At 39.1% G+C, this 20,138-nt stretch overlaps 1 protein-coding gene across 1 annotated transcript in view; it reads left to right on the top strand.

Moving 5' to 3' along the window:
* Nucleotides 1–20,138, top strand: part of ROBO1 (roundabout guidance receptor 1) — a 530,296-nt gene that overhangs the window by 408,989 nt on the left and 101,169 nt on the right. The window contains exon 4 of the mRNA XM_059823819.1: nt 5,801–5,958. Within this exon, the coding sequence (XP_059679802.1) occupies nt 5,801–5,958 (158 nt within the window). The remainder of the gene's footprint in view (nt 1–5,800; nt 5,959–20,138) is intronic.

The raw sequence follows: 20,138 nt of genomic DNA, 5'->3' as shown, positions 1-20,138 counted from the left end.
AATATCCCAGTTTGGTGGTGCTGTATGAAAAGCAATCTATCAAAAACATTACTCTTCGGAGAGAATACATTTTAAAACTAGTTAAAGGTTACAGTAATTGAGGCAGTACATTTTGTTAACATTTTAGAAGTGTGATCTAATTTCACTGCTGCTCTTTCATACATCTTACTGCACCTTATGATGAGTCTCTTTACAATGAGCAGTCTCTTATAGCTGGAAGCCTGTTCAATGCGAATTCTTAGACTGTGTAATCAGGTAAGTCCTGTGTCGTAGGAGGGCTGGCTCTGTGAGCAAGTTAAACTCTTAGGCCACGTGTCTCGTTTCTCATGGCATTAGAACATGTCTATAACCTCCTGAATCCCGTTTTTCATTTTCCTAATCTTACAGCATTTTACAGCAAGTGCACATGGTTGTTGTTTTGTTCCTCATATTAGATGGAAACTTTCTTTGTAATACTGTTGGTTTTTTGGGGGAGAGGGAAGAGAAACGTTGAAATACTTGTTATAAATTTACAGTTATTAAAGTAATAGAATTGGTGGGTATTAAAAAAACTAAAATCTATTACATGGGGGTTTTTATAACAAAATTAGCCAAAAGGCAGGGCAGTGGGCCTTTAGTAGAGTTGCATTGCTCAGCTTTAGCACATAGTTTGATGTTAGCAAATTTTTGTTTGCTGGGAGAAAACTTGCTCATTAGTTGAGTTCTGGTTGTTTTGTAAAGTAATGTGAGGAATGAGCATTTCTTATTTATTTTACTTTTCCGCATCTTTTAAGGCACCTGCTACAATACAAAGAAACAGTTAAATTATCTTCATGCTGAAAGAGTGGGAATTGTTGGGATCTCTTTGGTTGTCTAATTGTGTGAAACTTTGGCTCACTGATCTCTCTCCAACAACTAAACTTGCAAAATAGTGTGCTTTGTCCAGGGCAATGCAGGAGAGTTAGCAGGAAGCAAGTCTGGATGATCTCTTTTAGAAGAATTGAAATGGATTAAGATTACCTTAAGATGATTATGAAACTGCACCCCAAACTTCTCCATTTCCCTCTCTTCCTCTGTTCACCGGGTGACCGTGGCTATAATATCTTCGTTGATTAGGGACCCTGGATATATTTTGGTGCACTGCTTTGAACTGATCTAGCATGGAGTGTCTAGCCAGTCTGACTAGAATAGACCTGTAATCAAAATTTCCAGGAGATTTTCTTATTTCCAGTTCTTAAATGATGCCACCTGTTAAGGCATGTTATCCACAATGTATGATGGTAATTAGTGTGTTCCTTACAAATTCATTCTTTTCACTTATTGACTAAAGCTTTCTGGTTGGTTTCTTTTTTCTTGTCTTTTGCTTTGGTTTTCTTTATTGTCTTTGAGCTAGATTACAGTTATTTAATGATAAACTCTAACGATAATCTTTTTAAAATATCTGTAGTGTGTATATGCAAAAACCCCCTGCCTACCTACCTCCCATTTCACTCCCTACTCTTTTTCATAGTAGCCAATCAAGAACTTAAGAAAAAAAACACCGGGTGCTGCATTTCGAAAAGCACTGTTTATGGTTTAGACAAAAAATACTGTCTCTACTTATGTTGCTTGTCAATAAAAATTTATCCTCAAGTGATTGCTAGTACCTTTCTGCTCTGGGAAAGATTCTCTGGGGAAAGTGTAATAGCTTTATTGATTGAATAGTACATGATTTTAAATGGCTGTATGAGGAGTTGACTTTTAAAGTGGAGTTACAAAAGTTGCTCTTGAACCTGATTAGTTCAGCAAGCGTAGCATAAAAGTGTTTTCAGCACAAACACAGGAGTTCAGAGTTCACGCAGCAAGATCATGGAGTTGTCCTAGCCATGCAATGACAATAATCACGATCATTATTCATTGTATTTTAGAAAACATTACAGTAAAATGTTAGAAAACCTTACACGCAGTATGTCAGAAATGTGGGGGGGGATTATATCTGTGAAGATTCTACACTGAATTTGTTAGAAAAAGAAAAAAAGGCAAGCATCCTCTTAATTTATCTATTTTCTTTCCAGCTGCGTATATATAGAAAGAGGTGTATGTGGTGAAATTTGACCCTTCGGTGACTGAAAGCACATGCTGTACTGGATTATGAAGCATATTTCTAATATGCCTTTAAAAGGAAATGTATTCTTAATTTACAGTGAGCCTTCACTCCGAAGGACAGAACAGAAAAAAAGATTTTTTTTTTCAGTAAGAGAAGAAAATTTTAAATTTATAACTTTATGCAAGATTGCCAGGGCCTGAGGCAAAAAAACAGAGCATGTATCTACTTTACAGCTGCAAAAATAATTACGTGACGACTATCTGTGGAGTAATCTCTCCTGGATTACATTTTGTTAGCATTTCGTTATGTAATGTTAGAGCCAAAATAATTCATAGTAAAAAAAAAAAAAAATACTTGTTTTGATGTATCTATGGCCTGGACCTTTGATGTCCTCCTAAGGCATTCTATTATGCATTGGTTAATTTGTGAAAGGTCTTAGTTTACAGACAAGGTACTATGCTTGTAAAGCTGATCTGAGACTAAGGCGTGTAGAAATTACTGAAGTGATTTGTTTTTATTATGTAAGTACTGGACTTCTTTGTTGCTTCAAAGGTGCTAAGAGCCATCTGAGGTGCTATCTGATAGGTGTTCCTCTTAGGTTTACGAGGTCTTTCAGACTCAAAAAGCACTTACGGTTTATTAAGATCACTCCACTTGTGTTTTTTTTTAAACTTAAGGGCACTTCTTTTTATATATCTCTTAGCTTTATCCAAGTGATACAATCTTCAGCAGTAATAAGAGGCTTCTTACTCATGGTCAAAACACCCGTTTTATTGTGTTACAATAGAACTGTGGTGTAGTAAATAAACTCTTCTGCACTTTCATGTGCTGTTGGCAGTGGGAACTGGATATATGGGGATTTTTTAGTAACTTGGTGCAACTAATGTTTCTTCTTCTTTTATGTTCTTTAGTTTGGAGCAATGAAAAAAAAAGAAGTAATAATATGACCAGTGGCTCCAAGCCAGATCAAGTCTCTGTTAAATAGAAAAAAATCTTTGATTTCAGCAGAAGCAGTGTCAGCCCAGCCACTTACGCTATATGATTTACTGTATCTGGATGGCTTGAGGGCTACCTGGGAATGCAAGAAGTTGCATCTGGTTATTAATGCCATATTCAGTATAAATGCAACAAGTATATGTAAGGTTTTCAGTGTACGTGAGTAGTATTTTAACGCTCCCATAACCAAAATAATTTGATGTATCCAATTTTAATGCATCAATATTTAGGGGATGTACTAAGGAAACCGTAAGAGAATGCAGGTTAAACTTAAAGTTTTGTTGAAAGCAGAAGGGAAGCTAAAGGTTTGGTCTTTTGACTTACCTTTCTGAATAACTAAAAGTGACATAATTCCCTGTTCTGAAAAAAATATTTCCTCTACATGTTACCTGGATTAATTTCATAGCTGAAAACATTGTCAATTTTCCCTAGTCCATAGAAGGAAAATATCCATGTGTTTTGCTTTTTAGAGAGAGAAATTCTTTGTTCTTAGATGGAGAATGCTTTCTTAGGTTTTTGTACACCAAGCAATAGGTGTGCGTTTTTTGTTTTTGTTTTTGGTTGGTTTCTTTAGATAAACTTTCTAGACTAGGTCTGTTTGAGAGACCTAGTTCATCCAAGACATGTTCATCCAACAGCATATCATTGTTGTAGACTATATGGACCTCCTGAAGTCCCTTCCAACCTGAATTATTCTATAATTTATTCATTAAGTCCTATCATTCTGTTGTATTAGTTTGTATTGTTAAAGATATAGAGACATTTTATCCTTGTTTATCCTCTTTCAGTGCATCAGTATCTCCTGACTCCAGGGCATCCAGAAACCTCAATAATTAAACTGAAATATTTGAAATGTTAGTTCTTCAGTATGGGAGGGGATTGGTAAATTCAGATGATGTCTGGTGAGCATACTTCAGTCTTGTTGGTACACAGATGTTCTTTGGTACTTCCAGAAATTATATCCTGTTTCTAGAACAGTGGTAAAATATTCTGTATTTATTGCCTTTGATTCCCATCTACACTTCTATATCAATCAGGAACTTTTCCTGTTGTGTATTATGTTATAATGAGCCAAGCTGGGCCCATAGGCCTGTGGCTAGCTACTGAATGGTAGGGTATCAGAATGTGAGGTAGATGGACTTGAGAAGAAAAAACAGAAGATAGTCCTACTGATTATTGACAGGGCTATTTGCCAATAATCCTCCAAAAGGAAAAACTACAAGGATTTTTCGCTTCCTCCCTTCATTTTAGATTATGTATCATTGCAGAAAGTAGGTGTGAAAAAGGTATATCCCTCTGTCCCAAAGCAGGTGACCCATTTGCCCTCAGACCATTTTAAAAGGCCTTAACAGCATGAAAGACCTTACAGAGAGGAATGGTTTGGCGACAGTGCTGTACCTGCCAATCTGTAAGCACGCTCAGTGTTCCTTGATGTCTAACAATAAATCACACCCTCGCTTTGAGGCAGCATTAACAACAAAACCATTATTCAGTTGTAAATGTCCATATATCTGTGGTCCAAGGTTTGGGGGATATATTTTTTGCTGCAGATTCTTGGCAGTATTTGCTGTTGACACAAGATAGTTGCAGGTAGCAAGGGTGACAGATAGCTTCGTCAAAATCCTAAGAGTCCTTTGGTTGTAAAGTACTTTTCCATTACCATATCCTTTGTTCAGTGTGGATGGAGGAACAGCAGTGGAGAGGACTAGAATGTTATATTTGTTATCATTTGAGTTATTTATTTTTAGATTAAACCAAATGCCACTTACTTGGCAAGACTTAGGAATGCCATTATTCTGTTAAACTGTGTCCCTGTGTAGTGGTCTGCTGAGCACAGTACGATGTCTCTCCTCTCCCAGAAAGAAAAATAATCACACAGCTATTGATAAAATTCATAGTGGGTGATTGGAGGGAACTAGAGTTTCCTAGGCCTGGGCTTGGCCAAATGATGAGAAAGAACAAATTCTAGTAATGAAGCTACAATAAAAATGTTTCCTTCTGTGAAAAGGTAGTAAAATTGACTTCTTCCAAATGATGGAGGTGGTCCTGGCTCAGGCTAAGGGATGATTCCCAGAGATCAGGAAGTTTTTAATTTTTCTTTTCTTGAAAAAACCACAAGCCAAACTGCAAAGATGAGTTTGGCTAAAGCTGCACAAATGTTTGGCATCTTAATAATATCATCAAAGAACTAGGATGTTTAGCTAGTTTGTTTATCTTTGCCATAAATTCAGGGATAGGTGCAATTCATACAGCCAGTGGCCAATATTTAACCAAAAACCTTTGAGTTACGGGCAGGCTGAAGAGGGGCAGAAAGCAATCTCAGCCATGCTTCTCCCCAGGTGACGTTCTACCTGGGCACAAGACATTGTACCTTCTTCAGCTGGGATAGGAATCCTGTGCTCGCATGCTAGGCAGATGCTATGCCGAATACAACCAAGTGAGGCAGCTCTTCTGTGTGGACAGCCCTATGTCTGTGTCAGCCTTTCACCTCTGTCTGTGTTAAAGTCAGTTGGTTTGTATGTTGGAAGTTAAATATGAGTGGTACATGGGTTTTCTCTATTACTGTGTGGAGGTACCAGAGACCATCTGCAGATGCCAAATGAAATTCATTAACTGAATTGTTCATTAATATAAAGTACAATGACAACAGGGAGCATTAAAGGCCAAAAGAAAACACTTTGCTGTGCTATTGGTGTATTGTTGGGTAATTTTTTACTTAATTTTCTTTAATTCTTTCAGTTCTACGGGATGACTTCAGACAAAATCCATCAGATGTAATGGTAGCTGTGGGTGAACCTGCAGTGATGGAATGTCAGCCCCCAAGAGGTCACCCAGAACCCACTATATCGTGGAAAAAAGATGGGACCCCGCTAGATGATAAAGATGAGAGAATTACAGTAAGTATAAAAGTTTTTCAAACAATGCAAAAATCAACTAATCTAAAATTACTAGTCTCTTTAGCATGCATGGCATCCAGCCATGCTGCACTTTCTAGGATCTGTCCTCTCCTTGCCTAGGAGGCAAGGCTAGTTTGCATTTAGCTTGGAATGCGTCCTCTAGTCTCATACTACTTCATTGCAGGGTATGCATTTGTTTGTTAAAGAGGACCATGCAAAACCTATGTTATTCTCTTCCTCAGAGGAATTAGAAGCTTGCGGAAATGAAATTCATTATATTTGTCACTGTCCTAGATTTTTCTTCCCTTTTATCCACTTACAAATTTCTGCAACCTATAATATCTGCCTTCTTTGGTTGGAAAGAGGAACTACTAGTAGTCTAGGTGAGACCTTTTGTAATTCTGCTGAAAAGAATCTGTGCAGAAAAATTGTGCGCTGTATTAGAAAGGATAAGAAGGCTTTTGGGATATGGTCACATTTCTTTAGAGAGATGGTGGCTTATCCTGCCTTCTCAAATTAACCTGTTTTCTCAGTAGAGGTGTTGTCATACTCATTTGTATCTGTAGCTTGCTGAATACAGTGCGCGATTATTCAAGCGTATGGATAAAGCAGCTTCTCAAATCAGAAAGCTATCCTTTTAATTTTTGACATGTGAAATAATAAGCTATTGAGCCAAAATGGCTTGAAGAAATGACAATGAAAAATGGAGTTCAGAAATCATTTATATGCTGCCAACATGGTAATACAAAACATCTTTCCATATGGTGAGAAACTGTACCATCTGAAAGCACATACCATATAGGATCCTGTTGGTCCTGGGAGGATTACTGGTGTAAAACCTGGTGTAAAAGATCAGAGGCACATACAATTTATATACCTCAATCGTATGCTGAAATGAGGGAAATTTTTAATGGAAGAACACTTAAACCCCAGCAACCTAAGTAAAAAATTACCATTTTTCTTTGAGATTTAAATTGCCTGTTGTTCCATTTGGTTTTTACAAACAAGACAAAGCTCAGGCATTCTGTAGTTGTGGCGTATGCATACATTTAAATTTTTAAGTACCCTACCGATACCTATACTGATTGCTGGCTATTAACTCAATTCCTCCAATCATACTTGCTAAGAACTTGCAATTTCCTTTTCAAATCTCCTTCCCACTGTGACAAGTCAATTGACCTGAGATAAAAAGAAGATTCCAGTGCTACTTTTTTTTTCAGGAAATGCTTTCTAAACTCGCATTTTCTATTGCTATAGTTCATTCTCTTGAAGGATTTTCAGGTGTTGCCTATTAAGTACATTTCTTCCGTTATACATGAAAACTGCTCTTCCTCCCAGCTGCCAGAACAAAGACATACCCAGAACAAAAGCAACTATCACTGACTGGCAGTGCCACCTGTATTTATTAAAACTGTGCTTACGATGGAATAAAGACCCTCAGTTTGGTTTTCTTTTCTGGTGATTGTATCAAATACTCACCTACACAGTATTCTTTCACCATGACATCTGGTGGAGTTATCTTGCGTTATCAGTTTCTGCTTCCAAAAACAAACAAATGAGTTTTGATGTAGGTGTAGATGTGCCCAAATGAGTGTTTGTTTTCAGAGGTGTAAATTAACAGTGTTGCGATAGCTAGCTCAACTGCATTCATTTACATCATATCTGCTTGGCATTGTCTTAAGCAGCGCTACTAATACTATGGCTGCTTTCTCACACAGGCAAGAGACTGAAGCGACGTTGTAATGCAGATTTGCATCGACTTACAGCTGTAGCATGATCTTGCCGAGTGGATAAATATGCATTCGGATGTACATCTTAACAGCTTCGCAGTAACCATCTGTATTATCTTGCTAGTGGCTGGGAGGTGAGGGGGGATTGGGACCTAGAATGGATAACATGCTAAAGGACAGATGGGCAAAAAGTATTAATTTTGAAACCTGACTTAGAATTATTCCATTTCTGTTAACTTACCTCCTTTAGGTCATTTCCATTTCAGTTTAGCAACAGGAACATAAAGAATTAAAAGACTACAACAGCTGAAATAAGGATGAAGTTGTTGCATTTTAAGTGATAGATCTCATTTTTACATGAAATCAACCATTTAAAAAAAAAAAAGTTTTTCATTTAAGTTCCTATATTTAAAATGAACACCTACATTAATTTGATGGCAAAATTATCATTGACTCAGTGAGACTAAACTTCAGGTAATACAGTTTACAGGTGTTACCTTCCTCTTTTTAAGCCATGAAATTACCAGATCAGGAAATGTCAAACTATATGTGTTGGTGTTCAATATATAGGTAATACCAGTGGGTGTTTAATCAATGAAAATACTTTAGTGGCTCCACTTCTAAAGCATTTCCAGTTGTTTTCATTCTTAAAGGCTTGTTGATCTTTAACTCATTGTCATTTTAAGAGTTCTGTAAGTGTCAAATACTGTTCAAAGCATTTCATATTAATGCTTTCCTTCCTGACAAGAGATTTAAAATAAACATTAGGGTTGTACTTGTTTTGGAATAAGGGATGATGCTTGACACCTCTTTTTTGATTCATATCTATACTTTCTTCAGAAAGACGATGTGTCCATGAAGCAACCTGGTTTTTAATATATTGAAGCTTTTTTTCCTCATCTGCAATGACAATGTTGATCCTTGAGTCAGCAGAACCGGGCTTTACAGACTGAGTATTAAGGGTGCCAGAGAAACAGAGGTGGTAGCTTGGTTCCTGAGAGAGAGTTTGAAGCAAGAGATGTCGATAAATACCAGTTAAATAAGATCCAAGTTAAGGCACAACTTCCTCTGGAATGCAATAAAAAGAAAATATTATTTTGTCCTGGTAGGGTTAAGGAAATTGATATGTTTATGTAGATGAGATAGTAAAAATCAAGGTAGTCTTCGCATATTTTTGGTCCATTGGTATGGCAAATAAATGTGCTTTGAAGATAAATAAATTTATATGTCTTTCAGGTTATAAACAGTAGTGAGTGGAACAAATAAGAAATGAAAGTAAGGGTATGGGCACAGCTACATGTGATGGGGATTATAGAAACAGACATTTTCTTTGAGTACAGCTCTCCCAGTACTGCTCAGTTTTAGCACAAGTCAAACTCAGTGTAGGCTCTTCAGTGTACGCATGTCCACTGGCTGCATCTGGTGAAGAATCATCATCAAAACCTTTTTTTCTCTCTGCTCTTGAATATGTTGTCTATAAACAGTTTTCTCAGTGCACTGGAGCTAAACATGATTTTTCTCATGTGTATTCTTTGCACCACAGTATAAAAGCATATGCTTGATGTGGCTAATCCCTCTCCATATATTACAAATGAAGCGGGACTGACAGTCTTGCATGTGAAGCAAATGCTTATCTTTAACTTAATTTGTTGAACTGAAAAACAATTATCATGAGGCCAGAGCAGAACTAGTACGATTCTGTGCTCATCTAGTTAATTCTTCTCCTGGGATTACTGTGGAATCAAGAATCCCTCCTATAATATCTCTAGGTGAAAAGGAGTGCTGCAGTGCAGTCCAGTGAATAGCTATAATTTCTCACTGCGAACAATTGTAAAAATGAAATGTATTTTTCCAGCCTCTGAAATGTTCCGTCTGCACTAGGAGAGGCTTTGCTCTTGGAGGTGAGACACAGTGGAGAAAGAAGATGCGAAGCCTTGTCTATGAGTAAGAGAGGAGGGAGCTCACTGGGGTGGGGAAGTTCCTCGTTCTGTTTCCGGCCTTTAGTGGTGTTTAGGCGTTTGGAATCGCTGTCTTGCCAGGTGAAGTTCATAGACCCGCGAATTGCTTGGAGCGAGGATCCAGGCCAGGACTCTGGGCTTCTAGGCATCCTCACCAGGAACAGGCCTGCTCCTCAGTCTAGCCATCTGCTTTGCATGGCAGCCCAGTTTCATTAGGACATAGCCACGTGTTTCAGGCAGTTACCTTGGTGCCAAAAGCTGTGTATTTGCATTCCCTCCGGCTGAGGAGGAAGTGCAGTCAGTCTTCTAGTTTCTGCTGACTGCTGTAATCACTGGGCTTGGTCTTTCCAAATGTATGTTGTCTAGATGCAGTTGGGAGGAGCATCAGTGGCCATGAGTACTATTAGCAATGACTTGCGTGGGCACTCACAGCAATTGCAGTGAATATTGGTTGCTTGTAAGCCTGTAAATACCTCCAGTGTGCCTCCGTTCACTTCTCAGCCATCTTCCTGTTGTATCCCAAAACCTCCAGCTACTTTCCAAATGGTGTCCCCACTGCCTTCCTACCATGCACCACTGCAATGATATTTTCACCTCATTACCCATCCATTTCCTTCATCTCACAACCTGCCCTTGCACCCACCCAGCCTTTTTCTCCCAGCTGTCTAGCCCCATTCTATCACCTAATTAGTGCTAAGTGCATGTGTGGAGGTAACAATTTGGAAGCTCAGATAAGCAAAACCTCCTGCTGTATGTTGTAATGTAAAGGCACTCTTCCTCTGGCTTTGCTGTTGATGTAAATGGCTGGTGTGCTGTGATTTGTAATGAATGCAGTGTTGTCTGTCTGTGTTAGGTTTGCTCAGAGCCTCCCTTAAGGAACTGTGTTGCTGCCCCGTCTCCTTTGTAAATCCCAAATGCAATTGCCTATATATAAGCTGCTGACATAAGTAATCTAACCAAGATGGTGGGGCCTTTGAGCATATCTGTAGGCAAAAACTGGCAATAATTACAGACTCTCAGGAGCACAAAGTGTTCGAAGAGGATTTTGTGGATCTCCCATCTAGACAGGGGAACCTCCATGCGCTTTTGGATCTCTCTCAATTTGTCTCATGTTTTAGGGGCAATACCTGCACAGTTATCTAAGCGTCAATAAAATCAGGATGCAGTCAGAGTGCCTGTAATTATCAATACTTTCCCAGTGCGAGAATATATACATATCTTGCATAAGCTCCAGAGCAACTTGATGTTTAAGACAGGTTTGGACGTCAGGGTTTCACAGCTTCTGTTGTTCCTGCCCCATGACCAGTAGTAGCCCATACTTCAGAAAGCTTCCTAATTGTTCACATAAAGTCATGATGTAGGTAGTAGAATAAAAAAGCTATGCAATACTGAACACAAAATTTTAATAGGTAAAATCTTTTACATATACATGGAAAAGGATGCTGGTACCTAAAAAAGAAATCCTTTGTAATTGAATACAAAAAGCAAAGCCTTTGCATTGAAACTTTGGTGCAGCGCTGTGATTGCAATTTCCCCCTCTTTCGTATTAACTCCTATCTATCATTTATCCTGAATCATCCTCATCTGATTTTTAAAAGAAAAAGCTTGAGAAGCCATTTATCTTTCCTTGTTCAAGTTTCTTAGCTTTTAAGATCAAAGTTACAGGATGAATAATGCATACAGGTTTTCATTCCTTTTTTGTGTGGCTGTCTTGTGACATCAACAGTTTTGAATGACTTACACTCCTTAAAGGTACCATCCACAGGAAGACCTTTTATTTATTTGCCTGAAATTTTTTGTTAATGAATTGTCAAAGAGAACTTGGTTCATTCTTCTCGGTGGAGACCATTCACAGCCTCATTGTGCTTTGGCAAGTTTAAAACTACATAGATGATCCCAATGTGATCTTGGTTATAACAAGAAAAAAGAAATGGAAGAAACTACTATGCCTATCAGTTAAAAATGAAAAGAGAAAGGGTTGTTTGTATTGGAGGGAACAGTAAAAAAAGCAGAAATTAATTCCCTGTTTAGGAAAGGGGCCTTTCCCTCCAAAGTTAAATTGCCGTGGGAAAAATTGCAGAGGGGAGGTGAATCGAGAAAAATGAAACAAAAACTGATCAAATTTGTTGCTGTGTGCTGTGCAGGAATAACAGTCTTAACCCTTTAAAACAGTGATGCTTCTTGACACAAACCATACTGTTACGGTGCCACTCCAAATTAATTCAAGATATTTATCCATATTTCTTTCTTCCCTGTTTCTCTTTTTTTTTCCAGCCTCCTCTCTTTTTTCATTATTAATCGTTAATATCTTAACATCTTAATCTCCCCAAATTACATCTTTTAGATACACAGCAAAAGAATGCCTATTCCTGTAGAAGATGTAATGCAGATGGTAACATAGTCTGTCCTATGGAGATCTGCATGAAAGATCATGGCCTGGGTACAGAGCACACAAAGCAGTGGGGGTGAGAGGAAGGGGGGAGCAAGTACCTACAGTTCAGGGTTTTATTTCATTTTAATTGTTTTTCTTTTTTTGGGCAGATTAAAGGGCAAGCAGCAATTTCCTATATGTCCCAGGAGGGTTAGAAAGGAGAAGTGAATTTTTTCTTCTGATTCCCAATACGTATTTTTTGCCCCCCAGCAATTTCCTTTCTTCCCAGTCCTTTTTCTTTGTTCTGTGTCTTTTACTCACTCCCTGAGAGGGTTGGCTTCCCACTCTACCTCTCTTTTTCCTCCATCTGCTGATCCCTACGATGGTGGCTTCCTTGAGGATCAAGAGTAGTTTTTGTTAATGATTTATATTTCTTCTGCTATTAATATTGCTTCCTCTGGTGACATGACTGGAGCTGCTGTGAGTTAACTTGGCACCCCAAGGGGAAAAGAATGTAAAAGATTGTGAAAAATAATTTGGAACTACACAGCTGTCCCAGAGAATAGTGAGAATGGCTCTAAATCCTGCTGTTTCTTGCTCTTAGTTTTTCCAAAATGTGACTTTTTTTTTCTGTGTTCACACTTAAAGCTCTGTTTCAGGCTTCCTGTTGCTCCTGCTGGAGTCTCTCTGCTCTCCAGATTCCACAAAACATTCAAAATGTGTCTTCTGGATCGTACCCTGGAGAAACTGGTGACTTGTGGCTTAGACAGGTGCACTCTTTGCTGGGTAAAACTGGCTGGACGGCCAAGCCCAGAGAGTCGTGGTGAATGGAGTCAAATCCAGTTGGCGGCCGGTCACAAGCAGAGTCCCCCAGGGCTCAGTTTTGGGGCTGGTCTTGTTTAATATCTTTATCAATGACCTGGATGAGGGGACAGAGTGCTCCCTCAGCAAGTTTGCAGATGACACCAAGTTGGGAGGGAGTGTTGATCTGCTCGAGGGTTGGAAGACTCTGCAGAGGGATCTGGACAGGCTGGATCGATGGGCTGAGGCCAATTGTATAAAGTTCAACAAGGCCAAGTGCCGGGTCCTGCACTTTGGTCACAACAACCTCATGCAATGCTACAGGCTTGGGGACGAGTGGCTGGAAAGCTGCCCGGCAGAAAAGGACCTGGGGGTGCTGGTTGACAGCCGGCTGAAGATGAGCCAGCAGTGTGCCCAGGTGGCCAAGAAGGCCAACAGCATCCTGGCCTGTATCAGAAATGGTGTGGGCAGCAGGAGTAGGGAGGTGATCGTGCCCCTGTACTCAGTGCTGGTGAGGCTGCACCTCGAATACTGTGTTCAGTTTTGGGCCCCTCACTACAAGAAGGACATTGAGGTGCTGGAGCGTGTCCAGAGAAGGGCGACAAAGGTGGTGAGGGGTCTGGAGCACAAGTCTTATGAGGAGTGGCTGAGGGAACTGGGGTTGTTCAGTCTGGAGAAGAGGAGGCTGAGGGGAGACCTTATCACTCTCTACAATTACCTGAAAGGGAGTTGTGGTGAGGTGGGTGTTGGTCTCTTCTCCCATGTAACTAGCGATAGAATGGGAGGAAATGGCCTCAGGTTGCACCAGGGGAGGTTCAGGCTGGATATTAGGAAAAATTTCTTTACTGAGAGAGTGGTGAGACACTGGAATAAGCTGCCCAGGGAGGTGGTGGTGTCACCATCACTGGAGGTGTTCAAGGAACGTGTGGACGTGGCACTGTGGGACATGGTTTAGCGGGCATGGTGATGTTGGGTTGATGGTTGGACTTGATGATCTTACAGGTCTTTTCCAACCTTAATGATTCTGTGATTCTGTCTCCCTTGTTTTCTGTTCTGACCATGGCATGCGCTTCTGTTGTCTCCTGCATTATCATCAGGGCACCTTTCCCATCTTCCTCCTTGATTCTCTCTGCGTGCTGCCTTTTATCCTGCCATGTCTAAACCACTCGAGTTTCCACATCTGCACAACCACCCTTTCTTTGTTAAGACAGAGAGTTCTCAGGGTATCTGCTGCTATGCTGCTACTTCCCATGTCATTTTTTTATTATCACAGGTGTATCTGATGTCTTTTCAGTGCTACGTTAATCTTTGATTAGCATTTGTCACATCGTTTTTTACATTGTTCATGGGGTTTTTGGCTGAGCCCTGAAAAACATCACCACCTTCTACAGAGGACCCTGCTTATCTTGGAAGGCTGTAAAAAAATCTGACCAATAGCCTGGGCTAACAGAAAGAAGTGAAGATATTGGACATACTTTTAGTTTTGTACTCATTTTCCTCTTTCTCTTCTTCCATCCTATTTGGAGTCGTACCATATTCACATCATTTTTCAGACTTAGCTATTTGAGATGAAACTTTTCATCTGTAACACATCCACGAGTAGTTTCCAACTCTGACCACAGCTGTTAATAGTGACAGCTTGTATTTCTACAAGCTTGTTTTTCTGAAGTAGACGTGGGTTGAAAATCCTAACCTATTACAAGATTCTCTCCTTGCAGCTTTTTGCAGGTTTGCCATTTTAAACAGCATAGCTATGCAGACTTTGTCAGGCAGATGTGAGCTCATTCAGTTTGTTCTTTGAATCAACCAGAAGCCATATGGCAGCAGTTAATGTGGCGCCGAGCCTGAGCTAATAAGCCCTGCTGAGAGACGGGCTAGATCACTCCGGCACGGTATTGTACTAATGTGGCCACACAGCTTCTGTTGCGCTAAGGGTAAGGGCAAAATGAGCTTGCATTGGCTTGAAGTCTCCATGTGCCAAGCCAAAGCAAATGGCGTGAAAACGCCCGTGTGGACATTCCCTTCCTTCTGTGTAGCTCTTACAGTCAACTGTCCCAAATACTTCTTTGGGGGACAAGATGCTTTCTCCATTAGTGTGATGTTTGCTGCAAGAAAACGGTGAGGAAAAAGCTCGTTAGTCTAAAGTGTTTGACTCAGGCTCAGTGCCCGACATTGTTGTAATTGAGTTAAATGGCTCATTATTAACCCTGAATCTTCTATGCAAGGTTGTTGGATAAAGTGTAGGACAGGGAAAACCATGCATTCATTCACACTTGATGAGATGTGTCTTTTCAGTAGACATCTCCAAAGGATAATATTGGCCTATGGAATTACTGGAAAGGGAAGGAGCATCATGACGCAGGGCAAAAGGGTGGCCCAGTGTCAAACATCTGTAGACTGGGGAGGACACCAGGTTCTGTAGACTTGTGCTGGCTATCACAGAGACTAGATTTTGCATTTAGGACCAAACTGACCCCCTGTGTTCCCAAGGGTATGCCTGGTAGTAGTGTAACCTACTGTGTGAGGTTGTGAGATTTACAGACTTGTGTTCACACTAACTGAAGCTACTGGAATTAAAACTCATCATAATTCAGTGTTAGATTAAAAGGCTCATTATGGTCATTTAATTGCTGGTATTTTAAACCAAGGTATTGCTGATCATATTGTCCCTATAGCTAGGAGTATCTGTTCCTTCTGTTTTTTCTCACAACTTTAATAAAAAATGTTCCTTTGCATCAGTGATGTGCCTTGCTTCAGCTATTTTGTCTTTTCACCACTTAAAATGTTAAGCATTAGACATGCATGACTATGGTTTCTCAGAGTTGTTTCACTCAGCAGTAGTGAAAAGGACTCCTTTAATGTGAACTAAGTATGTATTTTTTTATGCTCAACTTTATTTTACACTGATTTCGACTTTTAAATATAAAAGTAAAGTGAAGAAGAATGAAGTTCTTTTGCAGATACTCTGCAGACTTAAAGGAATTTGAAAACTCCTCATTGAGTCAAAATTCTCCACGGATTTCTTTTGTCCCTAGTCATGAACTGATGACCTAGATAGTAAAAGAAAATAAATGCCTGCAGCAAATAGAGTATGTGTTAGATATCTGAGTTTTGAGACTTCCACTAGACATTAGACTATCAGGATTTTCTTGTTAAAATGGCTTATTGAGAGTTTTGAACCTCTGGGACCATCTTAAATTATAGAAATGGAGTCTGGGAAGCGTCTCCTTAAAAAATAATAAAAAAACAGGTGGTTGTTATCTCAGACTAGGTTACTTGAGCTATCCAGAGCGTGTAGGACTTTATGATTTGAATGGTTAGGAGCAAAGGTGTTTTATTATGCTGAGAAAGTAAATTCTTTGTTTTGTTTGGCTGACAGTCTAGTTGTTGGGGTTTTTTTGGGATGGGTAAGGGAGATGAAGAAAGGATGTGGGAGGGAAATTATTTCTTCATTTATTTTATTCTCTTAATGAAAAAGAAACATTTTTCTTTGGTTAGGTTTTTTAAGTAGTCAGGAAAGGAGCCTTTGCTTGTATTACACGCAATAGAGATGAAGATTGGGTTTAGAAAGTTAATTCTTCTCCTCCCCTCCCTTCATCAGCTGTATGGAAATCCTACATGTAGAGTGTGGACATCCTTCTCTAAGTAAAAAAACCCGTTTCTGGAGACACCATTCTCCTCAGCCCCTTAGGGACTGTTGTGCTGTGTGCCTTCTCCGATTCCTCATCATGAGCAAACCCAATGAGAATCAAAGCAATATTTGAAGAACCAGACTTTTAAAGCCATTTATGAATCTGACACACCGAACATTAGGACTCACACTGGGAAGCATGCACACTGTGTACAGGCAAAAAACACGTTCAGAGTAGAGTTTAGTCCGTTGGACATGGGACTGAGGATCCCTACAGATCAAATGTGCAAAAAAGCACTAGAAATTTTCTGCGTTCCAAGGTTCTTTCATGCAGACTCGTGGACCTGTGAGCCTTTTACTTTATTTTTTACTGTATTTAAGAGATATTTCAATTAGTAAAGCATGAAAGACCTTTTAACACACAAATATCCTACAGAAATCAATTTTTTATTTGTGGCAAATCTGTATCAGTGAAGTGAAGCAACCCAGCTCCTCACTGTGTTCACTGTTTTCCAAACACTGAAATGCTCTCCATTTGGGAGGAGGGGGGGGGGGGAAATACATTTTTGTTCTTGGAAGTCTCTAGTGGACCTTATAGATTTGATTGTCCTTGGCATTTTTTATATTCCTAGTTGCTTGCACACTGCAGCGGCCACATGTTGTCACTTAAAATCTAAATATCGGATAACTGCTAACTGAGACTTTATTGCGTATCATGCATTTTTTTAGGAATTAGTTTTTTAAAGTAAAAATGACACTAACTCTAAAAGCATGTTTAATAAAACCTCAACAATCTATGTGCTGAGTTTGCACATATTATGTTCTCATAATCAAAAGGAAAATGTAGAATAAAAATAGTAGAGAAGAACAGTGCCCATTTTTGGAGCCTTGAACAGATGTAAGTGATTAGAGCTTCTTGTTTGGTTTGCTTTGATTTTTTGGTCTACTTTTTGAAAGTTCTGTCAACTTCATTTTTGCTTATTTCACTTTGTTTGGATAGTTTTGCCTTACTGAGTTTCCTGTGATGCTTCTGGTTATATGAAAAGTCTAGTCCAAATCACAGCACTTCAAAAATAATAATTTTTCAGTTCTTGGGTTTCCTCAACCCAACAGAGTACTTCTCTCTCTCCAGGTAATAATATACTCACAATTACTTACTGCCAAGTTCAGATATTCACCACGTGCAGTAGTGTGGGACTAACATACACATTGGAGGGTGTTATTCCAGACTCCTGTGTAATATTATGCAGGACCAAGTCTGCCTTCTTATGGTTGCCCTCCTTAAAAGGGAAAGATAAAAAAGCTACTTTCTTTCCTTATCTAGCTGTAGAACATTCTTGCTAATACTCATGCTGCATTAAGCAATTAATTGATTTTTTTTTTCCTCCTGAAAAATGGTTATCTAACAAGAATCTATTTGGCACATGGTCACATAAAGATTGTTCTTTTATTTAACATGGAAGTGTGGGTGTTTAGTTATATTTGGATCTAATTATACTCATTTCCTTCTAACTCAACAGCTTTGCTTTTGCCTCTCTCTTTGCTGCTGTTGTCAGTTGTCTACTTGCCTGTTCTAGGCCTCCTGGTTCTGGCTGCATGGGGGAGAATAAATTACACAGAGATTAGAGGGGGAAAGTGAGTAAGTTCTTCCCCCTATATGTTTAGGAGAGAATAAAACCCACAAAACTTCCAGGGAAAATAATGCTGTTAAAAAAGTAAAACTTGAGAAAATGAAATGCTTTCCTAGTGTATATCTTGAAATATTTTTAGTGTTCCATGGAATATATTTCTAGCCATAGAGATGTATGCTTAAGGAATTTTGCCTTCCCTCACAAAATGTGAAGTTTGGTTCCTTGAACAAAATGATTATGACTCCAGATCGCTTAACTGTAAGTTTGTGGATTTTGCATCATTGCTTTTCCAAGTGGCTATGCCATTCAGAATGCAAAGTTTTTGAAAGTGAAAGATGTTGACATGATGGCTTGGCCTTCCCTCCACCACGGCCCACATTTCAGACTCTGCAGATCTTGCTCTTCCCATTCATCTGAAATCATTTGTCTCTTAGGACTGCTTTGAACTCTGGTGTTCAGTTTGAGCTTTTCCCTTGGAGTAAGACCTGTCGCAAATCAAGTAGGAAAAAAATCACTTTTTCAGGGTAGAGTGTTACCCTAGAAGCTGCAGGTATCTGATTGAAGCTATTTTGTGGTTCAAGGTAGGTATTCCAGGAATGAGTGGTTCTGCTGTCTGGCAGACCTGTACACTGAATAGAATTAAAGATGAGCTGGTTTTACCATGAGACTATACAGTCATTGCAACATGATTTTTAAAAGTGAGCTGCAAAACATTTTCCTACAGAGAAAATTATTGTACAGTAAAGGAAAGATTGCCTTGAGCTAGCAAGTCTGCAAGCTAAGCAAAGCAGATTGCTGGGCTGCTGCAATCTTCCTGTGTGATTTTGGGCAAGCCTTGAAGTTATTCAGTACTTCTTACTCAGCGTTTCATGAGTCGTGGGACTGAATTCATTCATACATGTAAAGCAGCCTAACACTATTGCAACAAAGCTGTGTTGTGCACTTTGCCAAAGTGCAAAGTGTTATTACATCCTAAACCATGAATAGGCTCTTTTTTGTTGACAAAACAGTAGAGTAATATTCTCACTTACATACTGAGGCCGTGCTCCACTTTAGGTGTTTGTGATAGTATAATACTTGCAGGATCTAGCCCAGCTACAAATATTTTGACATTTTCTTTTATTATAAAGAAAACATCTCTGCCATTCAAGTTATATGCTGAAGTGTCAAAGTGGTTTTGAAATTATTGCCCCTCGTATTCAAGGATCTCAAAAGTTTATCAGTGAACTAGGAATGTCTTTATAGTAGGTACTTTGCATAATTTTAACTCCTGGGAAATTTGCATTCACGATGACTATGGTTAATATGTTTCATGAAAATACACTTTGCACACATCCTGAACTCTCAGTGTGAAATTCTGACATTACTGAAATCAGTGTGAGTGTTACCATTGTCTTCACTGAGACTAATATTTCACCCTTTGCAAGGAAGTATATAATATAATTTCTAGCAAGGGAGAAGCCCCTTTTTGAAGTGCTAAATGAGTTGACATTCTTCATCTTTTCATTGCTGCTGTTGTTACTGCTTCACTTTTTGTTGTTATTGGCTTGTTTGTCATGAAGTTACTTTCCTTTTGCCAGCTGGAGTTTTATGGATATACTCCATATTCATTCTCATTTTTGTCCTAATGAGACTTTCGGCTAAGAAAATTTCCTTCTTATATGTCTATCTGGTATCTTTTGCATTTGTCTTTCTTAAATATTAAGAATCACCCAACTGGAGTTGACAGCTGTTACTCTACTTTCGTCATCCAAAATCAAAGGCTTTGGTGGTATAAAAGGTCATCTATTGTATCTGTTGTTCTTGAAGCTAACAAATGTAGGTAGTTGTAACTGGTTTTTCAGTAGGAGGAGAAATCTTAATTTCAACAATCTGGACATTTCAAGTAGGACATAAGGAAACAACTTCAAAAATTTGCAAAATTAAGTGTAGCTGGAACAACCAGAGCAAATAAACCTGCAAGTCTGCTTTGCTATTTCTGATTCAAAAATAGAAGGTAACCTTTGAAAATGTTTGCTTTTACGATTTCCAGTGGAGGAGAACTGCGTTCTCAACAAA

The sequence above is a fragment of the Gavia stellata genome, chromosome 1 (assembly GCF_030936135.1).
Source record: "Gavia stellata isolate bGavSte3 chromosome 1, bGavSte3.hap2, whole genome shotgun sequence".
Taxonomy (NCBI): domain Eukaryota; kingdom Metazoa; phylum Chordata; class Aves; order Gaviiformes; family Gaviidae; genus Gavia; species Gavia stellata.
This window is presented reverse-complemented; position numbering and strand designations above follow the sequence as displayed.